Consider the following 19398-nt stretch of genomic DNA (forward strand, 5'->3'; position numbering starts at 1 on the left):
CTGGGTTTTCTGTATTAAAGGGAAGAGCAAGGAGTTTGATGGCAAGTGTTGCATGGGGGAGCCTAGTTCTTACATTAGTGTCATAACAAGTTATGGAGATAGTTTAGTTACTGAAAATTTATTGTAGGCCGGAAGATGTTTGGATGATGGTAATTTTAAACTCAAGGAATTAATTAAAAAACACAATTGATTATTTCTTTATACTATCTGAATGAAAAAATACCTACCTCAAAGCCCCGAGCATGACTGACAAAGCCTCTTCTTAGACAGAGACTGGCAAATATCCAAATATTCTCCTTTTTTTACTGTAACTTTTCTCAAGTGAAACCAGTGCATGGGGCAACCTGCCAGGAACAAGACGACTCATTGGTGTGAACTTAATCTCCGCGTGGACAATTCAACACAGATAGGGCTTGCTATCTGTTTACATAAACTAGCAAGCTATATAAAATGGTAGCTGACTGTTGAAAGGGTGTTAAATGAAGACTTTGGCCTGGTCCTTCAGCTAAAGCTCTGTGATAAAGCAGGTACCAGGTATGTGTATTTACTTGACAGGAAACGGTTCTCAGTTCAGTCCAAAAAAGTATTCTGCCCCGTTCCTACTGTGGAAGGCAGATAGAGCTTTTTAATAAACCTCTTGTCCTCAGTGTTTACAGGCTACTCCTGACATCACCCTGGAGGCAATATTGACAGTAAACTAATATTGATCATTATTAATCCTTTTTTTAGTAATCTAATTGGGTCACTTCAATGGCACTTAAAAGTAAATTGATTTTCACCAGACTTTTTTTCCTTTAAAAGGAAATGGTCTTCTGTTTAGGATGCTGTTCAGCTTTGACATTATGGCCTGGTAGACAATGATAAGAAAAAAAATATTGGGATTTTAGTTAAAATGGATGCTACAACTAATTTTAGTAGGACTTTGTGCAGGTACAAGATTCCGCATATAGAAAACAATTGCAGCTTCAGAGAGAATGCCCTCAATAGAAATATTCTGAAACTGAAAGACTGTGTTTGCTCTACCTGAACAAATGGGTTAATAAATGCATGCATTCTCAGGAACAAATTGAATTCCAGGAAATTCAGTAAGGTTCTTCAGATATTTAAAAGTTTTGTTCTGTTTTGTGGTGATTTTAGTGACTATTTTTCTTTCAATGATAAGAACAGAAATTATAAGGAAATATAGATAAATTCCCTGTTGTAAATTCACTGTTCCCAAAAATGACAGTATTACTAGCTTCACAGGTCACACTTATTGCACTGCTTTAAACTTTGACTTTCTGCAGAATTTGCTAGTAAAAGTTCCTAATGGGATGACTCAGTCCTACAAGGCTCATTTTCAGTGTTTTTCTATTTCCAGTTATCTCCTAATGCTGAAATAATAGAATACACAGAGGGAATCATTGGAGTCTAAAGAATTTATTTCATGTTTTGAGGTCTTTTCCTTCTTCCAGTAAATTCACAAAATTAAATATTGGGTTATTAATGCAAAAGATCCAGCCTGAATTGCTTAGAGTTACTTGTTTTTCCCCCTCTGATAGTTCTGTAGTAGCCAGATATCCCTGAGAGCCTGATCTCAAGAACAGGAAGACTCCCGCTCAGTTCAGTAGGCGGGCTTTGGATCAGGTCCTTAAATAATTTGCTTTGTTCAACCATATGGAATGGATAAACAACAAAGCCTGCAGATAATAAATTATTCTATTTCTGAAGAACTATTAATAAGCAGGCACTATCAGAGATGGAAAACAGATTTGCTGCAAGTATTTTTATTGTCTCATTCCTTATGAGATAATATGCAAAATGAAAGAAAATAGCCCAGATTCATACAGCAGATGAGTTAGGGGGAATGTTTGATAATACTGGCCAAGAGGAGTAAAGGAACCTATGTAACAAAGTCTATGTAATAGGCAACTTTCTCCAAGTTTGAGAAATTTTAATGAATTTGAAGTCTGTTGAAGTTTGTAAGTCGGGCCGTATGTGTGTAATACAAAAGTGAATGTTCTGTGAGACAGCTTCCATTCCTGGGGGCAAGGATTTTCAGGTTCAGCTGGAGTCTAAATGGCACTCTGCAGTTTCAGTCAAGTTTCCTTTGACACACAAGGCACCTTAGGAAAAAAAGTGAAAGCAAATCTTCTGAGCAACAAGCCCTTTGCTGTAAAATAAAAATTGGAAAGAGAAGAATTTCTGAACAGCTTATGAAACTAAAATTTCAGAGTTCTGCAGTGTTCTGCAGGACCACTGTACTAGGTATTTCCAATTTAATGCAAGCATCTTTTCTGTGACCAGTTTAGGCTTAATTATGTTCACTTCTGGTCAAGAAATTAACCTTTGTTATGAAATTTTCCTCTAATTCTCTGTGTAACTGTGATTTCAAGTGTATTATTTTAATAGGTCATCAAGTAAATTTTTCAATCGCCATCTTTTTCAAAACCTCTGGACTGCAGGCCTTCCTGCTGATCTGCATTCATATACCCAGCCAATAACCAGGCAGGAATCATGGAGCACAGAGAGGGGAACATTTTCTCTGATACACTGAATTGGCTCCAGTGACCAGTGAACACCAGGCAGAAGGGCACTTTGGGGTGGTAAAGAATGGATGCATCTGTGCATCCTTGGTGCACGGTCTTCATCTAGTCCCTTTGTCACAAATGAAGAGGATTCATTCCACAATAAAAGTATATATTTTTTCTGCATCCTAACTTTCCTCTTTAAGTGTGCGGTTAGCTAAATCATGCCAGGTTAAATTGCTATATTGAGGCAGCCATCAGACTATCTAATTCTTTGAACCGAAGATCTAGTACATTATCTCTGGTATGTCCCTTTGATTTCAATGAGTTTATTAAAAGAGGAATGACAGTAAGGAGGAAACAATTTAGCCCTGAGACCGTGGAAAATTGCAATAGACTCTGAATCCATAGTCATTTCAGTTCAGCTTTGTCTTATACACATTTTGCTTGAGTTTTCTGGCTTTACTGATCTAAACAAAGAATATTTGAGGCTTTATGAAGAACAGAGATGCCTGAGCGTCACTGTAATGTTGTTTCCTGTAAAACTGTACACTGAACTCAGCTACCGTTCCCTCTCATTTGCTTACTTGAGATGAGTACGTTTTGTACATGAGGAGCCTGCAGGCTTGCCACTGCATCCCTCTGCCCTAGACATTCTGAGCAAGCATTTGATAAAACAAATTCTGGTAAAGCCAGAGTAAATATTTTAAGCGGTATCTTCATACTTCAACTAAGCCTTCCCTAGGAATAAACTTGGAATTTCTTATATCCATTTGAAGATGTTGGTGTCTCATATGAAGGTTCACTCATGAATCTCTCTCATGTATTTATAGGCAGAGTACTGATGCAGTTCAGTAAGTTTGGCTTTGTCTTTTGGGTTTGCCAGGAAACTTGGGGTTTATTCTGATTGCACAGCTGTAGACATTAAGACCACTGTATTCAGTGGGTTTTCATTGAAAGTACAGCTGTGTTAGAGAAGCAGACCAATTATTGAGGTATTTATGGTATATTCTCATTATTGCTTATTTTCTGCTTATTTTGCTTATTTCCATCAGAGAGCTGGTAGACCACATGACATTTCTGCTGTTCTACTGCTGTATTAACCTTAAGAACTCCAGTGCAGAGAAAAGGTAGGGTGAGCAGGGAAAATTAAGCCTATTACTTGAGAAGAGGCTAAGAAATCTTGACTTCCTTGGCTAAGTAAAATGAAACTGAGAGGGTTATGAATCCTGTGATAAAACCCAGGACTTGACTGAATGGCCCAAGTTTTAAAATCTACAAAACTTCCTACCTTTCCCTCTCCTATTTACCTTACTTAAGATACAAAGCAGCTGGAATTTCTGAATTGGCAGCTAATCTACTGATATTGAATCTAATTATTTACAAGTAAATGTGACGTTTCCTGAGTTTTAGGCCTTTGATTCTTACTAATCTCCATTTTATGTCCTGCTGCAAAGGGGAAAATGATTAAGTGTACACAGAAGAAAGAGTCAAGGACACTTCCCTGATCATCTTACTGACAAATTTATTCTGCCCCTAAGTAGGACCTTCAATCACCTCTATGACTGCTGAGGCAGCCAATTTCTAAAATCCTTTTCAGCTTAGAAAGTCATCATAGGGACAGAAGGAAAAGACAATTGTGGTGATAATTTTTAATCAAGATTTTCAGATGATTTCTTTGTCTTGAGTGGGATTTGCTTTCTATCTCATGCAGTCCTTCTTTTAATATTTCTTTTAATTGTAATATGGTGGTGATGTTGCTGACTTTATGCTTCTTGTTTTTCTTCTTGAATTCATGAACTAATTTAGACCCCTGTTCAGTTCAGTTTGATGTTTTTTGTTGACTTGCAATAAAATTTCTAAGGGTTTTTTACTGTTATCAGCTTTGATGTATAACCACCTGTGATGTGTAGCAGTGATTTATGATTTGACTGTTTGGGATCTTTCAGCTACAAGCTTAAGGAGTGTGTAAAAAGTACTTGTTTAAAAACAGAAAAAATTGTAGTCAAGCGTTAATAACCACTAAAAAAGAGAACGGAAGTTTTGCCTGATGTGTCTTTGAATGAGCATTGTCAGTAAAAGTAAATGGAACAGAATGGAAATAGACAGAAGCGTTTTTGGAATTTTCCCACTGCCTTGGGATTTGGAGAACACAAAAGTCTCTTCGTTGTTTTTCTGTCTTCAATCCAATTGAATTGCAAAAACGCAGAGAAGTATTGTCTTTTTTAACAAAACTTTCCCAAAATTCACAAGAAAATATAAAATATTTTGGTCAAAATTTTTGATAGATTGTTATGAAATATGAGCCCAAATTACTAAAACAGCATCTTTTTTATTTGCACGAGGCTTCAGAGTTCTTTATTATCAAGGTTTGTATTTTGTCCATTACAGAACAAGGAACAAGATGTACAGTGTGTATTCAGAATCTTCCAAAGAACATAGGAGAGTGCCTAGACACTATGAGGAGGAGGAGTCTTTTCTTCATTACAAAGAAGTAATTCTTTAAGTACTGTCATTTTGTCTGCTGTAAGGAGAAGTAAATCTGGTCTTATTTTCCAAGTTGAGGACAGCTTGTATTTTGTGCATTAGGATTTCAATGTAAGGTGACTGAAAGAGAACAGGGAACGTGTGACAGAGTACTTCTAGTTATAATGTGCTAACTTTGTGAAGTTAAGTCACTGGCAAAAGTTTGCAAACTCATAGTATTATTCTAACCTGTGCTTCCCGTATCCATATATTATCACTAAAGATAGTGAAGTTTACTGATACTTAGGTAGGACTTTTTTTACGGGTCATGGCCAGTAGTGGCTGCAGGGAGTTGCTGAGTCCCAGTGCTTGCTCTGGCATTCTGCCGTTTGGAGATCTCTCTTAACTGGTACAATCTGTCTGTGATCACCTGCACTGGCTTCTGTGCCGCTAGCATTGTGCAGGGGTAGGTTACTCATTGTTTTGCACAAGTAGTTCTGCATGCAATCTTGATAAAACTTTTTTCATCACTTGGTGCCTGGATGGTAAGCTCAGAGCAAGAATGAATGCCATGCAAAAAAAAGTTGAAAAGCCCAGTGAAGAGCCACAGAATATATGCTGCAGTATTTGCCAGCTATAAAAACTGTTAGCGAGGCTTAGTATATTGAAGACAAAAAGCACCATTGGCAGAAATTCCTGATATTTGAATTCAAAACCAGTTACACCTTTTCAGAAAGCATTAAGTTTGTTACACTCCTTCCAATAATTCCAGTTGGGAGTGCTTGGAGGATATGAATTCTAACAGGATCTAATGGATAAAAGCAAAACAATTTTTTTAACTTCTCATGATCAGCATATATGTGAAATAAAAGGATTAAAGGATTTATACAAGAGGAATAATACATTTTAAAAAGTATATATAATTTATTTCTCATTTAAATGATACATTTAGTTCTAAGATGAGAAAAAGTATGAATGATTGTCTGTTTTCCAGACATCCAAATGAAGATTTCAAATAAATATTCAAATAAACTTAAGTTCAAAAAGCTTGATTCTTCTTTGATTCTCACAAGGTTATTTTAGAATTAAACTCAGCTAGTTGCGTTTAGCTATGCAAAAAGGAAGATTATAATCAAAACAAAGATTTTGTTTAGAGTGAAAAGTACAGTACTGAAAAGGTTTAATATCTTGATAATAATCAGTTATCAATGTTTCACATTGCATATACATACTACTTTAATTAATGTAAACAATTACCTAAGTATACCATTAGCATTTCCATAATAATTTGTACTCTAAGCMCCTCATCAGGACTTCATTGTGTTAGGTCTTGTGCAAAGACAGAACAAAATTCCAGTTCCAGCCTCAGAGGAGTTTACAACCTAAGATTATGAAGAACAACACAAGGTCTGTCAAATTGATGGAGGAGTAAAAATTCACATATTTCATTGGCTGGAGTTTTTTATTAGCACTGAATCTGTTGAATTGTCTGTAAGGTTGTAGGTTCAATAACAGTTTTCCACTACTGTTGTTGTTTCTGTGTTGAAAACATTTAAGTAGCCAGTGCCACAGAAAAAATACAAAAGCAGTGCTGCCATTACTGCTGTACACCGTGAGAAAAAGAAAGTTATATGGCTGATCCATATAAAAGGTATCTTGCTCCTCTTACAGTTTGAAATAATCCAACACAGAAGACCGAAGGTTGTTGTCTTCTCCAAAATGTGAGGCTCCTGCAGACCCTCTGCCACCATGTGTTCCATGCTGATGAGCTTGGAATTCTGGGTCATTCTGGGATTATTGGGATTTGGCCCTAAAAATGCATAGCTTGAGGTAATGAAAACTGAGATTGAGAGAGTTCTCTCAACTTGTTTTCCTGATAACAGCAATAGTGGTGAATTTGCTTTTTAGCGTCTGCCTTTACTTTGATAGTCCAAATAGGCATATTTTTTTCCTCATTGGTGAAATTATTAAAAGGATGAATTTGTCCTTGTATGTCTTTCTGTGATCCATAAAATTAAGCAAATATAGCATTCCATCTTCATGATTTATTCTTCCTGTCAGTGAAAAAAAATCTTCTTCGCTTATCCATCTGCCAACAAAAAAGGAAGAAAAGTGTAATTAGGGAGGCAAAAAGAAACATTTCCCAAGCCACTGAAATTATAGGCTTGATCCAGTTGCCTAAATATACATCCTTTTGTATTGCCATTTGAGAGGCTATAGGATATCTGAGACATTTGAGAGGGGCTGGCAGATACAGTAGAGGTGGTGAGACCCACACTCGTTCAGAGCAGCAGCTGGAAGCTACAGAGGATACCCTATGGCATCTCAGACAGCACTAATGCCTGAGTTTAGGCAACTGAATAAAATCCTCTGAACTTTGGATCACCTGCGTATGTATAGTATTAATATGTGACAGCTAGCAAACATAGAGTCAGTGATCTGGATATATCTCTATCAGGTGTTGATTTTTAAGTGTTCTTTAATGTACTCATAATGTTAGAGATGGAAAATGTATAATATGCATTTCCTATATTTATCCCCCAAACACCCCACATCTTTCCAGCACTGCTCATGTTGTACAGTTACTAGCACATTGTCTACTGTAGTCTTAAATGCCTTTCTGACACCTACTCTTCTTTGGGAAAACACTTAGCAGCCTAAAAGATAGCCTCCCAAAATTCATATTGTCTTTAGTTTGTAAGAATATCACTTTCTTTAATTTTTTTTAATATAAATATACCTTTTATTATAGAAAATAGGTTTACATATATGCTAAATTTCAAGAAATATTCTGTTCATCAAGACACTGCCTTTTGCTGTAGGCATCAAGGATACTTTTTGTGATCTTGTGTCATGAATTTTTACTTTTAAACAATCCAATTCCTTATAAAAACCTAGTGCTTTTTGGCTTGCAGCAGGTATTTGTTGTATTAATAACCTCAGGTTTGTATTCATTCAGATGATTCCAAATAACAGACAACTGCATTTTTGTAAAGCAAACCCTAACTCTTCTCTACTTTATTATTTGTTTTTGACTCTACTCCTTTTACAAGATCCAAGGAAATTGGTTCATGTGTGTTATCTGTTGCAGGAACTGGCCTTGAAGGTGAGCCTTTGAGGAAAATCTTAGGGATCTTTTCAAATGTATTTTCAGCATAGATCTCTGCTATGGAAGTTTTTTATTCTTAGTTGATATCTGATTATAAGTAACAATGGGTTGCATGAAAGAAGGAACTACAAATTCTCTCTGAAGCCTGGTCTGAGCTGAAAGACTTCAACCATCCAGTAGGAATCCGCTCATAAACAGTGCTCACGTTATCAAAGCCAGATTTCATCTTCTCAATCTGCCCATACATTCTGTGTGTCAGTGACTCATAAGAGACTTTCTCATCAGATTTTCTGAGGCCTTCACTACAGTGGAAAGAGGTTTCATAGGCTGTAAGTTGCTCTTCTGAGCTTTGGGACTCTGTGGTGAATCTTGCTTTGTTGGGTAACTTTGGAGTGAACGCAGAGTGCAAGGAAGCAGGAGAATTTAATGACAGCTTTGTTTCTGGAGCACTTGATAGAGGAAGAGTTAGGGAATGGAGAGTCTGACTATGAAGAAATGAGTGATTTTTGCATTGCTGCAGCTGAAGTTCAGCATACACAATTTCTGGAGGAGATGGCTTTAGAAGATCAGTATTTTTGCTATGTGTATGTTCAGTTTGCTTGGTCATGGCATAAACTGTGCTTATCTTTGTGCCATGTTTCCACTGAGTATCGGTTGATAAGCAGGCTGAATTTTCAAGGAGTTTCTCTGTGGCAGTGTGCATCTTCAGAGCAATGGCTGTGTCAGTTAGAAAGCGTTTGTTCAGCTCTGCATACACAATGTTGTCTTGTCTGTCTGTATCATGCCTGAATGTCTCCAATGTGAGCAAGCTGCTCCTCTCTGGCAGTGGTGGAGCTATGTCAGAATCCTGAAGAAATGGGAAGGAAGGAAGAAAGGAACTAATTTTTATCAATGTTATATATGTAAAAAGCAATGTATTAACAAAGTCTTTGAAATAGGTTTGATCTTAGTTACTTCTAGGCAATGAAAAGGAAATGTTAAGTACTTTATAAATCTTGCAGCCCTTACTACATCCTTATTCAGTTCAAATGCACACTAAGTCTCTGGGGGTCATGGTTTGATTGATAAAGGTGGCATCTGAGATTATCAAAAGAATTCAGAATATGTAGTTCATTCATATAAGAGAATATGTGTGGGGAAGTTGTCTGATCTGTTTTTAAAATCTCCAGTAAAAAGACTTGTGCTGATGGCTTGGAGTCCGTTTTCCACCTCTGAAATGGAAAATTGCTTTGTAGCTCTTTGTTAGGTTTGTGCTGAGCGGTATCAGCAGTTTTGCAGTGGATTTTGGATATAAAAACAAACATAATGTAGAGCTATAGAAACAAATATTCTAGCCTGCATTAGGAATCACCAAACCCAGTGAAAGACTGTTACCGCTTCTAATGCTGAGGCCTAAATTTAAGCAGCACAAGATTTCATGGGGCAATTTTTCCGTGACAAATCACATTGCAAACTAATTGATATTGTGTTCACAGTCATTATTAGGTCTTTCAGAGTCACTGATTTCCATTAACCTCCGTGAAAGACAGGATATACATCCAAAAGTTTTAATTCTTCCTCAGCAGAGTATTAGAATAAGGCCTGTGCACCTCTTCATATCTCTGCAGCTGACAGCAAGCTGAGTTTACAGGGCGCTTCACAGACATTAGCAAGTCCTCACAAGAGCCCTGGGATTTAGGCGTCTAAGAGTGTTGATACTCCCACTTTACAGATGGAGGGGACTGAGACAATGAGTTTAGTCATTCGCCTAAGCTAATGTGGAAACTGATGGCTTATTTCTAACCCAGTGCTGATATCATACGGTCTTGCGCCTGGAATGCAGCATAGGTGGATTGTAACTGTAACACATTGCAAACAAAAATTTTCTTTGTTGAAACTGTTAAAATTACCTCTGGCAGAGAATAATTTCAAGGATGATGCTGTACAATCAGAAACACATATCTCTATAATGTCCCTGAATTGTTATAGGGTATGTGGTGGTACTAAAACACCATCCTGCTACTGACACCAATTAACTGCACAGTACTTTCTGCCTCTTTTTCAGATAGATCTCAATAGCTATTTATTAAATTTCCATTTTACATAAGTCCTACCTCAGCTTTCTGTGAATGATCTTGAAATGTTCTCTTTGATCTTGAAGAGAAATCTAGGAGTTTCTCACTGTGATCCGAATTGCTGTAGGTGTCACCCACCGGTACTGTGGCTGTTGAGCTACCAGACATTTTCTTTACTAATAAGGAAGCTATTGCCTTATTGTTTGGTTTATTTTTCTGATCCCAAGCGATATCATCATATATACTTTTGTCAGCTGTCTATGGAGAAAAAAATTAGAAATCTGTGTTAAGTCTGTGAAAGCTGTCGCTTTCATACAGCATTTCGGTATAATGCTTTGGAAGTAATGTAGGGGGGTGTAATACTTCAGAAGGGATATAAAAATTACTGTTTAAGTTTAGGTTCATGGTGTCATGTCTTTTCAGGGATGCATATTTCAGGATCCTGTTGCACAGAGATATACATGTGTTCTTAATTTGTGCTGTAAAAATAAGAGGTGCAACTGATCAAAATACAGTTCCAGGAAGGGGCTGAATTCTGCTTTCTGGCATATCTGTGCCATTCTGTAGCAACTCTGTTGAAGGCACTGGAGATGCTGGTGTTTGAATGGAATGAGAGTATAGTTTGAACTAAAGCATGCCTAGCCTACATAACTTATAAGTATTAATTAGGGACTAGATGAGCAGCAGTCTTCACAAGCAGTAAATGAGATCCATTGTTGAAGTGACCATCGATTTCTCATGCAACTTACATACATATTTTCAACTCAGCAAGTTTGTTTTGCCTTAGTCTGCAATATTCTTTATCGTATTTACAATATTCTTTACTGTGTTTTATTTCAAAATTATACTTTATTCGCCTGACATGGCAACAGGATCCAATGCTGAGCTATAAGTACTTTTGCTTCCCATGATTAATCGCAAACATGCTGATGAAGCATTTTTCAGCGTAATATTTTTTAGCCTAGGCCGAAGCAACAGAACAAATATTTTAGTATATTCAGTCCCATTTCATCATCAACTAATTGAATTCTGAAGTCCTTAACCCACCTTAGCATAGGCAATTGTAAGACTTTCTCCAAACGGCTCAATTACAGAAGTTTGGTAATAGCTTATCAATTCTGCAAGACTTTCATGAGTGCAGGTATCCCCAGACACAACATAGTGGCCATTACTCAAGTGGTTGATGACAAAATGCCGACATCGATCTTTGCCTCTGTAATAAAAGTCATGGTTTAGCTTGGATTAGGAATACCCTGGCTTCGTTTGGCATCCTCATTTCAAGTTTGGCAACTCAGAACTTAGTGTAAATTAGATTCAAACTGCATTTATCTGAACAATCAAAGCAGAAAAGCTTTTGGACAAAAGGGTTTTACCTGGTGTCTGTACAGTCAAATATGAAACCTCCTAACTCTTGAAAGGTAGGCTCACAAACCTAATGTTTTCTTCATGTGGTGGTTGAGTTTTCATTCTAGTCTACTTTTATAGCTTAGAAAATCTTTAAAGATAGAATTGTCATCATGTGAAACCATACTGACCTTCAGCTTTGGTCATTAGCAGGATTTGAACTTTTACATCTCACAGTGTGGATTTCTGCTATTTGAAAAAAACAATTAAATAGCAAGAGTAACCTGTTACCCTCATTGTGGAATGGTTACAGGAGAAGGATGATATATATATATATATATATATATATATATATATATTTTTTTTATTAGCATTTTTCCCCAACTGGAAATACATAGAAAATCAGAAATTAGTTCAATTTTAGGATGTCATGGTTATAGACTTATATGCATTTTCATATTTTTTTCTTCTATACATTTCCCATCCTGGCTCCTCTCCTCTCCTGTTCCTATTGGCCTTCCAAATCCAGCTTCTTTTCAGGTTCAGAGGCCCACATGAGACAAATACTTGACATAACAGTACCTGCCTTGCTTGTGTCAGCTGTTTGCTCAAAAGCGTGACAGTGTTGTAATTTTACAAAATAATGATTTTAAGATCTTTTAATATGAGCAAACAACACTTTTGCCCTTATACCTTTCCCAAATGTTTTGCATACACACATTTACACACATACATACACACATTAAAAAACAAAAACAAAAAAAATCCCATCTTGAAGTGAACATGACACAGAAAACATCAATGGCAATGGTTACATTTTCACTAAACTAATAATCTAGAAGCAGTTTCATAGTTGGAAGTGTCATAGCATTTTAACTAAGTCACAAAATTGGCACTTAACAGCTTCAGCTGTGGTTTCTGTGGGAGGGGTCTTTTTTATTCTTTTTAGTCTTAAGAATCCAAGGTTTAGAAGGTGATCAGAAGTAGTCAGCATGGATTCACAAAGGGGAAATCATGCTTAACCAATCTGATAGCCTTCTATGATGGGACGACTAGCTGAATAGATGAGGGGAAAGCAGTGGATGCTGTCTTCCTTCACTTCAAGTAAGGCTTTGACACTGTCTCCCATAACATCCTCATAGGCAAGCTCAGGAAGTGTGGGCTGGATGAGTGGACAGTGAGGTGGATTGAGAACCAGCTGAATGGCAGAGCTCAGAGGGTTGTGATCAGTGGCGCAAAGCCTGGCTGGAGGCCTGTAGCTAGCGGTGTCCCCCAGGGGTCAGTCCTGGGTCCAGTCTTGTTCAACTTCTTCATCAATGACCTGGATGAAGGGACAGAGTGCACCCTCAGCAAGTTTGCTGACGATACAAAACTGGGAGGAGTGGCCGATACGCCAGAGGGCTGTGCTGCCATTCAGAGAGACCTGGACAGGCTGGAGAGGTGGGCGGAGAGGAACCTCCTGAAGTTCAACAAAGGCAAGTGCAGGGTCCTGCACCTGGGGAGGAATAACCCCATGCACCAGTACAGGCTGGGGACTGACCTGCTGGAAAGCAGCTCTGCCGAGAAGGACCTGGGAGTGCTGGTGGACACCAAGTTAAGCATGAGGCAGCAATGTGCCCTTGTGGCCAAGAAGGCCAGTGGTATCCTGGGGTGCATCAGGAAGAGTGTTGCCAGCAGGTGGAGGGAGGTGATCCTGCCCCTCTACTCAGCCCTGGTGAGGCCCCATCTGGAGTACTGCGTCCAGTTCTGGGCTCCCCAGTACAAGAGGGATGTGGCACTACTGGAGCGAGTCCAGCGAAGGGCTACAAAGATGATTAGGGGACTGGAGCATCTCTCTCATGAGAAAAGGCTGAGAGAGCTTGGCCTGTTCAGCCTGGAGAAGAGAAGACTGAGGGGGGTGGGATCTTATTAGTGTGTATAAGTGTCTGAAGGGAGGGTGTCGAGAGGATGGGACCAGACTCTTTTCAGTGGTGCCCAGTGATAGGATGAGAGGCAGTGGGCACAAACTGAAACAGGAAGTTTCATCTGAACTTAACGAAGAACTTTTTGCTGTGAGGGTGACAGAGCACTGGCACAGGTTGCCCAGAGAGGTTGTGGGGTCTCCATTGTTGGAGATGTTCAAAAGCCGTCAGGACACGATCCTGGGCGATGTGCTCTAGGTGACCCTGCGTGAGCAGGGAGGTTGGACTAGATGATCTGCAGAGGTCCCTTCCAACCTCAACCATTCTGTGGTTCTGTGAAGTCTGAAATCCTAAGGCACGTTTCTTATATATTTCAGAACATGTAAAATTAATTGTAGGTAATATTTAAGAAAGAGGAACAAATTCAGCAAATCTTCTTTGGACAAAACTCCAAGTTAATTTCAGTGTGGTTCTTCAAACAATCTAACCAGACAGAATTTAACTGAGATAGCACCTGCTAATAAGATATGCTGTTATGCCCATTCTTCTGCCTTTTCTAACTTTTCATTGTGGGCCACTGACCACTATTTTGTGTTCTGTAGTCTCTGAACCACTGTCTACCACTTCTGCATATTGCCAGACATGAAAACCAAAAGTTTGCATCTTCTTCTCTATGCTCGGGTTACAAACTGCAACTTTTTTTCTATACCACTTTTATGTAAAGAGACCACAGCTTCTTTCTGTCTTATTCATCCTACAGTACTTTTTCATTCTCTTTATATGGAAGTTGCACATCAGTATTATTTTATAGGCCTGCAATCTATCTGTGTTTCAGCCACTGTGGAAGTTAGACGAGGTCCCAAGGATATGGTCTTAGAGACTCGGTACATTGAGAGGCATAAAGAAAATCTTGTCTGTGTGGACTCCTTTACCCTTCCGTATTTGCATTTAAAAACACCATTGCCTCTTAAATATTCTTATAAAAAAAGACCCTGAAATGAAACACATTTGTTAGTTCTGTACACCTTAATGTGCTTCTGTCAGCCTATACTGTAGATTCAGTTCCACTGCACTACCACCACTTTGCATATTTCCTCTGAATTTGACCCATGAGCCTGAGTGAAAATGTACTGTGTGTGCCAGAAAACCACCCCTCAAGAACCTGCTGCTGAGTTATCAACATATTCTGGTAGGCAACAGTGTAAGGTTTAACGCTGACCTATAAGATGAAAAGCAGTGTGAATTCATGGTGAGCCTAAGAAGGAGAAGGCATTCGCAGGTATGACACTGGAGCAGGAGAAAAGGAGTGGAAATTCTCCCCCGTAAACTGGAGCAAACATAAGGCATCTTTTGTGCTTAACCACTTAGGGTCATTTTGATCCTGTTCCTCATAAAATATCGAACACTGTCAAAAGGTCAGCAGAAGTGTTTTGCATGTACTTCCAGTATCTGCTGCACTAATCAGCTTGACAGCCTTTCCCTGATCATCAGGTTTCACAGTCCTATTATCATTAGTTTGAGCAGTTAAAATAAACTTTCTTCTAACTCTGCATTCTTTCAGTCCCTGTTCATAGAGCATCCTCTTAATGAATAAAACATGACAAAAAGTAGAAGAATCACTCCAGGTTTGGATAGTTTGTTTTTGCTTTCCCAGAAGCTGCACCTTTGGTATCTCATTGTATTGTATAGATCATTTACATGTTTTAAAATACTTTTTTTCAATACTATTTAAGTTACAGGAATAACTGTAAGCGGTGACAGGAAGCAAGCTTAAAGGAATAAATGTCACATGAACCAAAATATTTTAAAGTCAGAGCAAAGTACAGACAACAAATGGTGACTGTTCCCAACCAAGAAGCAGCAAGTTTTTGTTTCCCGTACACTGCAGCCTTACCTGTATGAGAGAATATAACCAATTGCTCTGTCACTTAGTCTGATCAAAAAACAGCCAACATCTCTGTCTCTCAGCATGTCTTCAGTCTGCCTATAAAAAGAATGATTTACACTTAAATATAACTAGTTCTACTGATGCACTAAAACAAAATTCCTAGAAACACCACTGTGCTGTATCACTTCAGTAGACACAGCTGAACAAAGCAGTGGACCTCCCATTCATTTTTTGTCTGCAAGATGCTCTTCTTTTTTTGTTTCCTGCTACCAACAAAAAAGAATTTTCATTTTTTAAGCTTCTGATTGTTACATTTTGAGTTGGGTTAAAATTATTTGACTTTTTGATTATTATAGCCCAAAACGTAAGCTTGCTTAACTAAAAAATGAATAATACAACAAAAGCTTCTAAAAACTGCATAATCATGTTCCCTCACCTTTCTAGAGCACACATCAAGTCCTGGCATTTAAGCAATGAAACACAGTAACATTGTTTAATGCTTTCTTTGTCTGTATATGAATGTCACCTGCTAGGTACTAAAAAACACAGACTTTAAGGGCAGATTTCTTTTTTTCAAGGAAAGCCTAAATTCAATCCTAAAATCTCTCATACTTACAGAAGACAGAGAAATTTAACTACATTTTTAATATAATCTACTTTATGCCATAGTATATTTATACATAGCCTTACTTTCTTGTAATGAATCCATGGAACCATTCAGGAAAAGTACCGTTCTCTAGTATTATTGCAGCCTGTGTCTCCAGAAACCACTTCAGTACTATTTCTTTTAGCGTCTCAGAGGACTGGTTTGCAATTTCTGAGCTTGTTTCCTTTCCTAAAAGTAACTGCTGCTTTTTCCTCTCCATCCTGGTGTGAAGTTGAACCTGGAGCTGTTGAAGGGAAAAGTGAGAACAGTCCTGCTGTACAAACTATCCTGCCATCTGTATTCTTGGCCATGTGATCTCATTTGCTTACTGTACTCACTGCCCTGTTGTTCTTTAGCAAGATAATGAAATAGACTCAATATCATCGCTTTTCAAGCAAAAAATATTTGCTGCTTTTCTTGTAAAAGGACAGGACAAAATCTTCTCCCTTGCTCCTCACAATAGAACATGCCTGTTATAGAGCATCTGTTAAATCTTCCATGAAAATCTCAGAAGAGATTTCTTTTATCCTTGCACTTCTCCAAAAAAGGCCTGGTCTCCTGAGTAAATTAAGTAACTAACTGTTTCTCAGCTTATAGTAATTGATCTGCAATATTACTGGTGGTTATTCTGAAAAGGGAAGCAAAAATCTACCAAACTCCAAAGGGTTTTTTATACAATTTGACTATCTAATATATTTTGTAAAAAAGATCGAGTGCATATCTTTCTTCTGGAGAAAAAACAATGTAATACATGAGACTTGTTTTTAAAGGCAACATTTAGCAAAAAACGGACAGGAGACTAGTCCACTCTGATTAAATTCTGGAAAAATGGTAGTCAGAATTTTGTTCTAACATTTATGTATAATATTCACTCTGCAGTGTAGAGTACATAGCGTGGGAGTGACTGTTTTGTATGCAGTTACCTGTACTGGGTCACAGCAGATTTACTCTCCTGTTATTTTATAAAGGTGTACTGCAATACAGATGTGAGCAAGCCAGAGCTCGGCATCCCCAGTGGAAGCTGAGAAATATGAAAGAAAGTCTGGGTAATCTGTGCTTTGGGACGGTGCCTTCAGGGCTGCTGAAAGGGTCTCACTGGACAGTTATGCGGGATAAAGCAAGCTCTGATTTCCCTCGGACGATGAAATCTCTTATCTGGATTCAAGTCTAATTAAGAATGAAATATTGGGAAAGATACGTTTTTAAGGAATGTGTTACCAACAATATGTATTGTATTTATTCTGATCAGAGGGGCTTCTCAAAACAAATTTCAATCATATTTTATTTTTCATATCATATTTTTTTCTTTTCTCTCAACCTGGTCATTTACCCTATCAACCATTCTCAGTCCCAGATACGTCTTACAACCTAGGTACAATTTCTAATGTTACGTGCTCTTACACATCAGAAATGAAACAGTTTCAGGGCCAGTGACTCCTTCACAGGAATACCACCTTTTTATCTATACTAGGAGAGAGACGACGATGAAAGACTCTTGCATGACATTTGCTGATGCCATATCCTAGAGAGGGAGAAAAGCGATATTTCAGATAAACAGGAGGCCGCATAATGGGAAGCTTTAAGGATGAAAGCTCATCTAGACACATGGTCAGGAAGAGAAGTGCATGATTTTGGAAAGCCAATGCACACGCATTTCATGAAAGGTATAACAGATCACTGGTGATTTATGGGATCCTGGTGAATGCTCTCTGGCTGCTCAGTGGAGCTGTATGAAGCTGTATGTACTTAATTCACATCACTTTTTAGTGTTTCTATTAAAAGTGTGACTGAAGGGACACGTAGTCTACAAGAAACTGAGAAATCAAAATTGCTACCAGATACTCTCATGACTCATCTGCTCACCGAACCTGCATAAAAAGGAATGACTGCTTGCAGTGTTTACTCTCTTACCACACCAGGGCCAACTGCAGCAGACCATGTCTCTTCTTACAGAAGGGTTCCACCGCAATACCAAATCAGGTTTATATTTTTTAATAACAAAGGTGTCCGTTGAAAAGTGTTTCTCAGCTCTAATTCTAATATCTATGGTCAGTGGCTTTGGACTCAGCCCAAGACAGTTACGTCACAGCCTAACTTCCAGTTTACTTCCACAGTTTAGTAAAATGTGCTCCATGATGCACAATTACAGGAAACTGCCTAGTGACATATTTCACCAAGAAACTAGATTGAACTGGATTTCTCTTCACAAGCAGCCAGAGAAAGAGATTTAAGTATGTGTGTCTCTCTACTGCGGTCAGAGTTCTTGTGGTCTTGTAAAACTGAAATTTCTAGTCCTGCAGCCTTTGAGTCTCATGTGAAAATAATGGGAGGGTTGTTTGTTGTATACACCTTTAAAACAAATCTTTTTTATAAAGGAATAGAAATAATATTTCTTTTCGAGTAGAGTCAGCTGTACTTTGCATAAGAGCACAAATGCTTTTGTTCTTTCATTTGCAAGTGGTTTAAAAATAGGAATGACAAACTTGAGGTTGCATCCATTTGACAAAAATGCAAATGATTCCGGTTGCTTTTTTAGAGCTGATGAGCTCTTTTATCACTGAATGCTTTATTGGAGTTTAAAAAAGAAAACTAAAAACCTACCCAAAATATTCAAAAGTGACCCTGGAGTTTTTAATGCCCATTCTAGGTCATGGTTAATCAAAGATGGTAAGCACACACAACTACCCTGGTAATTCAAAGTTTATGGTGCTTCATAAAAACAAGGCCCATAGCGTCTTGATTTTTGGCACCTGCAGCTTAGGCCAGAGCTTTCCATGGCAGCTCTTGACAATTTAGTCTGAAATCTGTGTCCTTTGGAAAGCCACGCAGTATTTATACTATCGTTTTGTCAACAGCCAACGCTGAAATAACATTTTCCTGAAGAACAGCGGGGACAGCGTGATGCAGAGTTTATGTTTGCTTCCGCCCCCGTGAGTGCTGGGCTGCTTGCTGCAGCAGGGCAGCCGCAGCGAGGGCTTGCGCGCTGCACGCTCAGCAGGCCCAGCTCTGGCCTGTGCTCCATCCGCTGCCGCTGGAGACGCAAGTTCTTCGAACCGGGATGCAGGAGTCCTCCAGCCAGCCTGGAGGAACTCGCTGTGCAAATGCTTACGTAATGGTTAACTCTTTCTCATTGTAACCCAGCAAAGCGGGTGTGAAAAACACCATTCTGAGCAGGGAGCATTTTACGCCTATTTTGTGCAGCTCTTCGGTGCTGCAACGGCCGGTCATGAATCAGGACTGTAACTGCCAGTGACTAGCAAAAGATTAAAGCAGTTCATTTTCCTGCTAATGAAACTGAGGGGGGTATGAATCAAGCAAAGCTATCTATCACTAGAAGAAAGTTATCTGTAAGACTGCTTGAGCTGCGGCTGAAACTGTTTCACATCTGAGAAGAGAGAAAGGTGGTTAATTTAATCCCCTCATATGGTTCAGCATAAACATCTGCTAGACCTCTGCAATGTGCTACAAACCTAAGTTCTAACC

The 19398-nt window shown here is 38.5% G+C and overlaps 1 protein-coding gene across 1 annotated transcript; it reads right to left on the reverse strand.

Moving 5' to 3' along the window:
- Positions 1 to 8173: 8173 nt before the first annotated feature.
- Positions 8174 to 16135, reverse strand: LOC112971919 (SH2 domain-containing protein 7-like). The gene is made up of 5 exons (XM_026077819.1): positions 15960 to 16135; positions 15276 to 15365; positions 11184 to 11349; positions 10176 to 10394; positions 8174 to 8929 (listed from the first exon to the last, which is right to left on the reverse strand). Exons 1-5 carry the CDS (start codon positions 16133 to 16135, stop codon positions 8174 to 8176), a joined length of 1407 nt encoding a protein of 468 aa, XP_025933604.1.
- Positions 16136 to 19398: the final 3263 nt, after the last annotated feature.

The sequence above is a fragment of the Apteryx rowi genome, unplaced genomic scaffold (assembly GCF_003343035.1).
Source record: "Apteryx rowi isolate R43461 unplaced genomic scaffold, aptRow1 scaffold_463, whole genome shotgun sequence".
NCBI classification, from domain to species: domain Eukaryota; kingdom Metazoa; phylum Chordata; class Aves; order Apterygiformes; family Apterygidae; genus Apteryx; species Apteryx rowi.

Coding starts and splice junctions, on each gene's coding strand:
- LOC112971919 (XM_026077819.1), bottom strand. CDS start 16,135: ATGGAGAGGAAAAAGCAGCAGTTACTTTTAGGAAAGGAAACAAGCTCA. Junction 11,350..15,275: donor GGTTATATTCTCTCATACAG/GTAAGGCTGCAG, acceptor CTTTTATTACAG/AGGCAAAGATCGATGTCGGC. Junction 8,930..10,175: donor ATCATTCACAGAAAGCTGAG/GTAGGACTTATG, acceptor CCATTTCTTCAG/GATTCTGACATAGCTCCACC.